General features: G+C 34.3%; 1 protein-coding gene across 1 annotated transcript in view; it reads right to left on the minus strand.

The window, feature by feature from the left end:
- LOC123560612 (protocadherin Fat 4-like) overlaps positions 1 to 10,757 on the minus strand; it is a 45,133-nt gene extending 34,376 nt beyond the window's left edge. Inside the window, exons 1-6 of the mRNA XM_053517030.1 lie at positions 10,298 to 10,757; positions 8,299 to 8,426; positions 5,835 to 5,903; positions 5,068 to 5,229; positions 3,567 to 3,789; positions 3,147 to 3,271 (exon numbers count right to left, since the gene is read on the minus strand). Of these exons, the coding sequence (XP_053373005.1) occupies positions 3,147 to 3,271; positions 3,567 to 3,789; positions 5,068 to 5,229; positions 5,835 to 5,903; positions 8,299 to 8,426; positions 10,298 to 10,542 (952 nt within the window). The 5' untranslated portion in view covers positions 10,543 to 10,757. The remainder of the gene's footprint in view (positions 1 to 3,146; positions 3,272 to 3,566; positions 3,790 to 5,067; positions 5,230 to 5,834; positions 5,904 to 8,298; positions 8,427 to 10,297) is intronic.
- Positions 10,758 to 12,300: the final 1,543 nt, after the last annotated feature.

Below are 12,300 nucleotides of genomic sequence, written 5' to 3' on the forward strand. Positions count from 1 at the left end.
TTTTATTTCTAAATTAAATTTGTTCAAGATCGCTAAACGGAACCCAACTATTATAAATTTTCGCTATAAACCCTTCCATTTTACTAAGCTTGTTTTTTCTTATAGTCTCGTCTAATAACTTTTTCAATTCTAAAAACTTCTTGTGTAGTAGTAAAAGTTCTTGTCCGTAAAATGAACCTTGAACTATTTCATTATTTAAATCTTTAATAGAGTATGTTCTGGGATTTGTATTATTAATTTATAAATTATAAATATTTCCTCTGTCCAGTTTGGTGTATATCCTTTTTCGAAATGTCTTTTAAGTTTGCTTAAGCGAACTCGATCACCAATTTTAAATTTTGCTTTACTCTTTGGTATCTTTAAATCACCATATAAATTAAAGTAAACAGTACCTTTATTTAAGTTTTTACTAGCTTCGGTTGGTGTCATTTTTATACTAGAATGTTTTGTTTTGTTATATTTATCAACCATATCCTGCAAATTATTTAAATAAGTATAAGTATTATTTGCTGTAAAATATTTCCACATTATTCTTTTTAAACTTCTATTAAATCTTTCTATTACTACAGCCTTTCCTTCATTAAATGTATGATACATATTAATTTTATTTTTATTTAAAAATGATTCAAACTTTTTATTATAAAATTCTTTTCCTTCATCCACCCATAAATTTACTGGTAATCGTCCTTCAGAAATTATTTTTTCAAATGCTTCAGTAACAGATTCTCCAGTTTTATTCTTTAATGGAATAACCCAAGCATATTTACTAAATATATCAATAACGGTTAACAAGTACTTTACTCCTTTATTATATTTTGAAAAAGCTTGCATGTCAACTAAATCAGCTGACCAAGTATCATCAATATCATTAACTATCACTCTTCGTTTCCTAAATTTTCTTTTAATTGGTTTGTGTAATTCTTCTGCTAATTCATCGCTCCAATTTATTTCGGGGGTAGTAAAAGTTTGCTCTACCCCCTTTTCCCGTTTTTTGACTTTTGTTTTTGTCCCAGCCCAAGTGTGTATTTCGTTTTAATTATAGGTTTCACAACTAAATGTTTTGCAATCTTTTCTCCAAATGTTTTTGATTTAGTTTTATTTAAATTGGAAAGCATTTGTTTATCACATGTACCCTTTTTTACATCACTGTCATAGCAAAAATCATGGTCCATACATACTGCATCCAGTTCATTGACAGGGGGTCCATTATCTAGGGGATTTCCTGGCCCACAATAATTATATCCTGGAAGTGTTAAACCTTTCTTAGGTAATAAAGGTAACATTGCTTTGTGAATATCTAAATTACCCCCTGTACTTTTAACAAACTTTGATTTCATTTTCCCACAAGATGCGCAGGTAGCCATTAACATTCTTTTCCCATTTTTTGCTGTAACATAGTGAGGATTTATATTATCAGTAAATTTTCTTTCTTTCAAACAATATATTTTATTCTGTAAACTCATCTATATCATTTGTATTTAAATTTAACTTTAAAAACTTTTAATTGGGTTTAAAACCTGTGGATTTTTAATTGTCCGGCATTGGTCGGTTTAGGTCAAAGACTAAATGTTAAATTAGATTAAACTGCGCCAAAAGCGCTATATTTAATACTACTCTTACAAAGTAAAAGACTTCCATATTTTTTTTGGTTACTAGATTAAAGGTCAATGTCAAAGTGGCCTGAACATGGAAAACCGTTTTTGATCAATAACTTGAGAACCACTTACACAAGAATGTTGAAACTTCAAAAGACGATTGCATATGTAGGTAGATGACCCCTATTGACTTTGAGGTCACCCGTTCAAAATTCAAGGTCACGTGTCTGAACATCGAAAAATGTTCCCCAGTCATATCTTTAGAGCCACTAAGCCAAGAATGTTGAAACTTAGTGGGATGGACATGCAAGTAAATGATCCTTATGATAGCACACCATCAGTGTTCCTTTGACTTTCTCTCCTGTCCTCTATTGACTTCTTACCTATTACGACTATGCACAGGGGAGACATGCACTTTTCTACAAACGCATCTTCTGGTTAAAAATAATAATTTCACCTTAAATTTTATTATAAACGACCGTTATATAATATTTAATTGAGTCTATTCTTGATAAACGAATGTCTTTATTTAACTCACTCAGTCGGAAAATTCAAAATCATACTTAACGGATGTGAAAATGTAAAAGTAACAAAGCGATTGAATAGATCTTTCATCCAGTCTGAGATGTGCGGAGAAACATTCATTACGGCTATATATTATAATAAGTATAAAAGCAATAAAGCTACAATTGCCGGTAATCTGAGTTAAAATTATGCAGCACTCTGCGGAAGTCCTCGTATTGCTTTATCTTTCCTTCGCGGAAAAATGAAGTGGGTATTCCGCGTTATCTCAGGATCAGTAGCATCGTGTACATATCCCCTTCCTCTGTTACCCATAGATCGTATACATACTACCTACCTCTGTTATCCCTAGAATGGTATTGAAGCATACATACCCATTACCTTTATTATTATCCTTTGATCGATAGTATCGTATACATCCCCGTCCCTTCCTCTCCTCTGTTAGCCTTATATTTGTTGTATGTTAGACACACCGCCTACCTCTGTAATCCCTATATCGGTAGTAAAGTATGCATACCCCTACCTCTGTTATCCCTAGATAGATTATACAGTATACATACCCTTTACCTCTGTAACCCCTAGGTCAATATACAAGTATACATACACCTGTTGTTGTTATTCCTAGATCGATAGTATAGAATGTATACATACTCCATACCATTGTTACCTCTACACTACTGCTAGTAAAGCATACACAAAAGTGTTCTTAAATACTACGTAGAGCAAACATATTATGTCTTTCGGCGATCGTTATTACGACAAATAAAGAAATGTTTTGTTAACACTGAAACAAAACCGTTATTTCATAAGTATTCAGAATGGTATATTGACATAATCGTAAGTAGAGATACAAAGTGATCGTCCTTTCGCTTGTACAACTTTAATTACGGCTTTGACAATAACTCTTCTTACATTGCTACAGCTTTTACTTTGAATACGGAAGCATGCAATAAGAAATAAAAAAGATAGCGTTAGAGATAATTAGACAGCAGTACTGGTTTCGGATGTTTAAACCCACACGTGCTTTACCTATGTCTGTGTCTTTTGATAAATCCAGTGATGTGGCACTTGAAAACACCGGAGGTTCATCGTTAACATCTGTTATATTGACATTGTAAGTTATTACAGCAGAAAGCGACGAAGACTTAAGAGCTCTGAAAATGAAATAAAACACTATCAAACCGGTATTTTAAGCAAATAAAACTACTTCTGATTTCAGAATATTAATAAACTTCCAAAACAATATCAATATTTACGAAAGCAATAAGGCAGATAATATTATCACCCGTTTCAAAGCAATTACCAGTTATATTTGCATGTTCAAACCTTATCATTACCGAATACCTTTATACGAATATAATATGACTTGCCGACGATTCTGTTTAAGTGTCTGCTTATAAAAAAGTACAATATGTTAATTGTATTTCTCATACAGGAACAATAACTTACTTTAAGGTGAATGTGTATGACTTTGTTATTTCATAATCTAGAGATTCTTTAAGTTTAAGGGCACCGCCCTCTATCCTGAATTTGGATTCTTCAGCTGCCAGCTTCAGCAGTGTAAAGGAATAAATAACTGAATTGTCTGCCTGTAGTGTTATTACAGTTGTATCGATCGGTGTATTTTCAGCAAGTATGTCTGTCTGTCCGTCTTTGGGTGTTCGCCAAATAACTGGAAATGAGAGAAATTTAAATACAAATACAAATAGGTAAGAATCTTACGGACTACTAAATACACCTTAAAGGGGGACGTTCGTAGCGGTAGGTGGTCATAGCATGTAGTTAATTGTCAGGTTATTAAGAATCGTAGTTTCATTTGTTTTATAAGCCAGTGATTACTGGAAGCAAACGTGACCATCCATTTCCAGCTTGACCATCTGGCCCGCTATGATTATCTCTCAGTCAGGAATATGTACTTTACATGTATACTATATATTTGTAATGAAAAGCAAAAGTACATTGATATAATAACTGATAATTGTCAAAGTAGCAAGTATGTACCCTGTCAGAACGCATGGGATCAAGAACCAAACTGTTCACTAATATGCGAGATATTTTTATTTTATTTTCTGGATTTCAAGAACAATTTCTACAGGGACGAATATTTAGGTTTTTATCAGAAATAGTTGTTTGTTCTCATTATTGTTTATTTGATTGTTTTTTTTTTCTTTTTCTTTTTTAATTTTTTCAATTAATACCCAGTTTTGAAAATACCATTAAAATTGACCTATATGATTGTCATTAATAATCTAGTACATGTAATCCTGTAATAAATACAGCTACAAGAATAAAATGTGAAAGTGCCTCTTTTGATGTGCATAATGACACTACTTTGATGGCAAGAATATGTGATTGTTACATTGGTCGCCAGTCCGCGTGATTCCAATTCAAAGGTTACTGCCCCGTCTCATCCTCAAGAGTATACTGAACTAGTACGATATTTTGAATGAACTTAAAAAAAAAAGATATATACGGAACATTTGCAGACAGCGCGCATAAAAGTTACGCCTGGATTTCCTCGACAGCGTATATCCCGTATCCTGTCACCAACAACCAGTGTAACTAATAATCTACAAAATGTATCCAATCCTTCTTTATGAAAGATACTTCAAACGCAGGCATAGTTAACGTGTATTATGAAAATTTATTTATTCTGAAGCAAGTGGAGGTTATTAACATAGTTTCACTTATACCATTCTTCTTTCACGAGTTTCTTACACATTTAGACTTACATAATATTGTGGCTGTTATGCCAATATACGACTTGGTGCCAATTTTATACGTGAGACTAAACTAAGTTAATGTTACATTGATGAAATAATTTCTCATGTTTAAGTGTTGAAACAACATATTTACCTACTTCCCAGCCTTCTTTAGGTTTTGTGGTAACATTATACGTAATGTATTGCATCTTGTAGTCGAAGTGGTAAAAGAAATGAAGTACACTCACCGTCATTCACATAGAAAGTTATAGTCTGGGTAACACTGTTTACACCGTCTGTTGCTTCAATACCAATGTCGTATTCTGGGGTAGTATTGATATCAAGTGCATTATTCAAAGTGATCTCCCCTGTCATAGCATTTATACTGAAATCGTGGTTGACATTTCCACCTGTAAAAAGAAACAAGACCAAAAGACATATTTTATCAATCTGAATTGTTTGCTTTATACATGTAACAATTATGTTCCAAATTGAAAATTTTAATCTGTATCCAAACATCTTCTGGTAAAGTAAAACATCTGAGCTACTTCTGAAAATATTACATATGGCCCTTACCATAAGAAAAAAAATCATATATTGTTCAGCAATTTTACATATTATACCTTCATAAACATCAACATAACGTTGTTTTATTTTGTTGCATTTTCGTATTTCAGTCATTTGCCATAAATATATACAAAATGGAATCTAATAATTAGCAAAAAAAAAAAACAACGCAAAGCACGCATTAATACTATCTCGTGGATTATTTTTAAATGTACTCAATTTAATACATGTTTTTCTGATAATATTGATTTTATTAATAAAATAAATCATGAATAAGCCATTGCATATTCATTTTGTTCGAATCACTGGTCTTTAAAGTTTTAGCTTGTGGTCCGACACTTTCTTATATTTTGTATGTTAAGCAAAAAATAGTCCGTGTATTATGCATTTACATGGTGTAGAATACAAAATAATAGGTTGATAGCAAACATTCGGACGTTGTGCCTACTTGTTATTGAATAAGTTACTGTGCCAACAGTGTCCACATCAGCTGCAGTAACGACGAACACAATCGAACCTGAAATAAAAATACGATGAAGTTGCCATGTAGAAACTCAATCTAACACTAGCTCTAGACTTCAGAAATTTAGATCAAAATTTTCGAGATCGGTTTCATTCGAGAGTAACGATACATATATATGAAGTTAAATGCTAATGATAAATGTAAAGTATGAAGATAAATGCTAATGATAATATAGATGATGAAGATAAATCATATATACATATATATTGAAATTCATCATTGATTACGAAATGAACGAGGAACGATGTAGTACGAAACAGGCGTATGAATATTCATTGTAACCAGTGCCTATATAAACAAGTGAATGAAGTATTGCCATGCAATACAAAGTCCCCTACTAGAAGGCACCTAATTTTCTCTACTGCAGTATAACATCATGAACTGATATCTGTCAATGATGTATAAACAATATTGTACTATTATATACAATATGTTATAACAACACACCTGGATTAAAATGTGCATATATAAAAACCCACAGTTGTTTTCATATTGAAATGTTTTTGCCGATTATAAAAATGTTATCATATAAGTTATTTATAGTACCAACAAAGGGAAATTAATCTTAAAAAAAAAAAAAAAAAAAAATCTATATAATATAAGTCCACAAGAAACTCTTTACCAGGTAGAGATAGGTCAAAATACACCTAAAAAATGGATGTAACATGCATGTTGTACCACAGAAAAGTGGTCGCGATTTTTCTCTACGGCCAATAATAAAAAAGTTACAATAAAATCTATTTATAGTAATAACAAAGGGACGTAATTCTAAAAACAAGAGTGCCTCATGGTGGTGAACATTTGGTCCAAGTAACATCAAAATCCCTCAATGCATGAAGAAGAAATGCTCCGGACAAAGTCATTCTTGAATTTGACATTTGACCTCTAAATATGACCTTGACCTTAGACCTAGGGACCTGGTTTTTCCGCATGACAATCCGTCTTATGTTGGTGAACATTTGTGCCAAGTTACATCAAAATCCCTCCATGCATGAAGAAGAAATGCTCCAGACAAAGTCATTCTTGTGTCTGACCTTTGGTTTCTAAGTGTGACCTTGACATTAGACGCTGGGCTTGGGTTTTGCGCATAACATGTTGTCTCATCCAGGGGAATATTTGTGCCAACTGATATCTAAATCCTGTTTTGCATGACAAAGTTTTAGACTGGACAGGAAAAAAATCCTACTGACCTTTGATCTCAAAGTGTGACCTTGACCTTTAAGCTAGGGTACTGGGTGTTGCGCATAACATGTCATCTCATCATGGGGAACAATTATGCCAAGTGATATTGTAATCCCTTGATGGATGACAGAGTTCTGGATCGGACAGGTAACAAAAATTATTGAACTTTGACCTCCAATTCTGACCTTGAGCTAAGGGTCCGGGATTTGCGCATGACACGTCGTCTCATCATGGGGAACATTTGTGCCAAGTAATATTAAAATCCCTTAATGAATGTCAGAGTTATGGACCGGACACGAAACAGACCCTGTTCATGCTATGTTAACATTTGACTGCTAAGTGTGACCTTGACCTTTGAGCTAGGGGTCTGAAAGTTGTGCATGACACATCGTCTTATTATGAGGTACATTTGTGCCAAGTAGTATTAAAATCCCTTCATGGACGGCAGAGTTATGGACCGGACAGGAAAAAAGCCCTGTTGACCTTTGACCTCAAATTGTGACCTTGACCTTTAAGCTAGGTGTCTAGGTTTTGCGCATGACACGTCGTCTCATCATGGGGAACATTTGTGCTAAGTAATATTAAAATCCCTTCATGGATGGGAGAGTGATGGACCGGACAGGAAAAAGCCCTGTTGACCTTTGACCTCCAACTGTGACCTTGACCTTTGAGCTAGGGGTCCGGGTTTTGCGCATGACACGTCGTCTCATCATTGGGAACATTTGTGCCAAGTAATATTAAAATCCCTTCATGGATGGGAGAGTTATGGACCGGACAGGAAAAAAGCCCTGTTGACCTTTGACCTCCAATTGTGACCTTGACCTTTGAGCTAGGGGTCCGCGTTTTGCGCAAGACATCATGGGGAACATTTATGCCAAGTAATATTAAAATCCCTTCATGGATGACAGAGTTATGGACCGGACACGAAATTGCGGACGGACGGACGGACGGACGTTCTCACGAAACGGTATTTTTGTGACACCCCCATTGTTCTCTCTATTGTTCTATCAGTCACATAAAAAGAAAAAAGTCACATAAACAGGACGGAATGAATGACATCAAAGAGAAAGTACCGTTATGAAGTCACTTAACCATCATTTCGCGAGCACGGACAGACGGACGGACGGACGAAATGACGGAAAAGCGCATTCCTATAGTCCCCGAAACTGGTTTTCAACCAGTAGGGGACTAAAAAACATTTCCTTACCTACAGCTGTATTTGTTGGTAAATCGCTCGATGTGTCGGATGCAATCACAGGTGCATTGTCGTTTACATCTGTTACAGTAATGGTTAATGTTATGTCAGCTTGTCCACTTGCCAAGTTATCCAAAGCTCTAAAATTGAAAATCGTCAAGGGATGTTAACTTTTATTAGGTAAACGATAATAAGTTCTGTCTTTATTTATTTCTGTTTCAGTGGTCCATTTTATAAAATCAAGCGTAACACAGAGCTGCTCGGCAATCTGCAAATATTTATTTAATGTAACAAATTGATTTTGGAATATTGAAAGCTGCACACTTTGCTTATCCGAGCACGAAATTCAAATAAATGAATAAGCATGCTTTTTCTTAATTATGTTATACGCAACTTCTTTTAGTTATTACCTATTACCAAATATTGTTTATTTTCTTTATACGCAACACTATCTCGCTAGTTGAGTTAGTACCATGCTGTGTGTACACATTTCTTTAAGTACACGCTAAATTCACTTGCTACATATTTCACAATAGACACACTAAACACGCACTTAAATATACAATTGACTCTTTGAGAAGAAATCATTCTTGACTTCTAGTAAATCTGTAGGCAAAACACCAGGCTCATCAGTTAGCTACTTCTGTCATTTAAAGCTTGTTTTGGGCAAAAATAACATCTCACATATCAACGTAAGTGATGTCATAACGCTATCATTTGTGTAGTTTAAATCAGTTTATTTGTAACTAGATCGTTGTATTTTCAAAATTGCTGCTTATAGCTATTATAGCTTTTACACATCAAACTCACCTTTTTTCAGTTACGAAAACGTAAAATCAGTGCTTTATTACTCAAATAAATGAATCACCAAGGTCGCACGGAGCAACGCGACGCTAAAATTATAAAATTTAAGTTAAAGAATATGCTTTTGCGACTTTTGAGATAACACTCCTTAATTTTAGTTTATTACGTAGAGTCATTATATCTAGGATACCTTTTTTTTTAATTTTTAACACTGACACGTTTAAATACGTCGTTGAAATTTTACAATAAGGAACAATTACAACCATTACGTATGGCGGCGAAAAAATGTCTCTTACTCAAACCTAATATGTTATCATGTATACATCTTTGGGATACTGCTCTTTCATTATAGTTATGCTTAAGCGGCCGGTAATAGGAGGGAGCGTGGGTGGTGTTGCACGTGGTTTGACTTCCAATGAACAGACTCAATCAAACCAAAGTATACTATTATCTTGACTGGTTCGGATTTTGCTTCAAAAGTGTCTTCTTACATGGGTGATTGTTCTGCTCTTAATATGACTTAATAGTGTGCTTAATTAAGTAGAGTTATCATTTAATTGTATTAACAACTATCATTTTTAACCAAATATAAAGTACTTATTTACCGTTATCAAGACAAGTTTTATCTCAGAGCACTACGTATCATGTTTCAAGTGGAAGGATAAAATTTTAACAATTATATTGAAATCTTCTAAATTTTGTAAAGTATCTATATTTTATCATTTAGTTGGGCATCTTAGGTTAAGATCGCCGACTGAAAATCACTTGCCTTACAGCATTCTCGGTTCGGAGTCCCACGTGCAATTTATAGACACCCTGGGATTCCTCGATAACTGACACTGCCTAATCGTCCATATGGCATACATTAGTATCCATTTGACTTTAAACAGAACAAAACAAACAAACAAAATTGATCAAATGGTTGGTATTACCTACAAGCTGTTAACTTGGTATAATATAATTCTAAACCAATACTATATTTAACTTATCAGATTGTTCTTATATATATGTACAGTAGAATATCGGTGTAACTGTAAATAAAGATTGTCTGCTGGAAATGAAGGTTGAACTAAAGGAGGTGTCAGGAGTTTAGTAAGAGGTTTGGACAACTATGTTATAGAATTTCCTATGCCATGTGATCAGTTTCCCACTAAACCCATTGTTGCACACAATGCCTATCAAAGTGTTCCGGAACATAGTCTCTTACCTTATTTTGACATCGTATAAACTTGTTGTTTCATAGTCTAGTTCTGCTTTAAGATAAAGTTCATTTGTGTTGTCTATTCCAAATTTGTCTTCCGGTGGCGTTTGGCTCACTATGACGTAAATTATGGTATTCGATGCAGTCGCATTTAAAGTAACAATTACCGAACCAACGGTCCTGTCTTCTGCTAGCGTTTCTGTAGCCCCGTTAGATGGCGAATTCCATGTAACTAAGTAAAAGAAATACATGTGTGAACAAACAAAGTACACATTCACACATTTGAATGCAGTGGAATATAGAATATAATAACAGTAACCGTACTATACAATTTACCCTAATATAAGGTCACAGTTGTATTTATGCAACAAGAAAGTATTCAGTTTGACAACAAATCCATGATCTGGATCTATCTAGGTAAGATTTACCAGCACAGTATATTTCATGAACTTTTTAAAATGTAACAACAAGTCACCTTCTTTGGCATTGCAACTAATAATGTATTTGTAGGACTCGGGTGATCCATTTAGCACCTGACCGCAGGTTTGTCTTCGTTTGGTATATGGTTCATGAATTTCAATTGCCATTTCAAAAAAAAAAAATTAAAATGAAATGAAATACCGCGAGGGCCAAGATGGCCCTAGGTTGCTCACATCATAACAAAGTAAACATGTTTCCCCAGATTACCCATATTTGAGCTAAGCCTAGATTTCATTTAGGCAATCATTCTGACCAAATTTTACAAAGATCCAGTGTAAAATGCAACCCCTATTACGTACGCAAGGTTTTTTGTTTAATTTGACAGGGTGACCTAGTTTTTGACCCTGAGTAAACCTATATCTCATCCAAACTAACATTCTGATCAAATTCCATGAAGATCCAGTGTAAAATGCTGCCCCTATTGCATACACAAGGTTTTTTATTTGATTTGACCTAGTGACATACCGTAGTTTTTAACCCAAGATGACCAATAACTGAACTTGACCTAGATTTCACCAAGGCAATAATTCTGACCAAAATTCATGGAGATAAATTGAAATATACAGACAATATCGCATACACAATGTTTTTCTTTGATTTGACATAGTGACCTAGTTTTTTACCCCAGATGACCCATTTTCGAATTTGGCCTAGATTTATCAAGGTTATTATTCTGACCGAAATGTCATGAAGATCAGTTGAAAAATACAGCCTCTATCGTATACACAAGCTAAATATTGACAGACGACAGACCTGTACGACAGACAGACGCCGGACATCGAGTACTCACAAAAACGCACCTGAGTATTGCTCAAGTGAGCTAGAAATAAAGAAAAGTTAAAGACATGAAATGCCCCTGTTAAACAAGTGAAGGACCTTAAAATGATGCTACAAACCATGTGTGATCAAGATCATGCAAGGACTTCATGACAAAAAAGGTTTAAAGGTATTTCTATGCTTAGCTCTGCAAGGGGGCCTATGCGCTTTTTTAGCAAATTTGGGAGATGACCTTATACTGATGGTACAGACCAAGTTTGATCAAGATCCATCATACTGTTCATAGCATAAGTCATTTAAACCTATTTCTATTTTTAGCTCTAGTGGTCACCAAAAGGGGTCAAGTGCCACAAACCGTAATCGTTACAGTTCACCACTTTTGTTTTCCGCTTCACTGAGAACTAGCCCAATCTTACGTTTAATTAGTAACACACAATTTATAATTCCTAAGAGGTAATGCGTAACATGTAAGAGGTAATTAATAACACGTAACACATAATATGGCATACATAAGAGCTTATGCATAAAAACTAAGACAAAGTGTCCCTTATAGGCTTCCATAAAATACACCATATCTTAAAAGGTATACTATTTTCAAAATGGTAACATGATAAATGTCATTTATAATAGGAAGATTTATCTGCGATAAATTGACTTATGCACGCAAATACAAGAAAAGCTATCAACGTCTTCCGCATTGTTAAACCAAACACCTGAAAAAAGAAGAAGATTTTGTCATTCGATATTTAGAA

Source organism: Mercenaria mercenaria, chromosome 10 (genome assembly GCF_021730395.1).
Source record: "Mercenaria mercenaria strain notata chromosome 10, MADL_Memer_1, whole genome shotgun sequence".
NCBI classification, from domain to species: domain Eukaryota; kingdom Metazoa; phylum Mollusca; class Bivalvia; order Venerida; family Veneridae; genus Mercenaria; species Mercenaria mercenaria.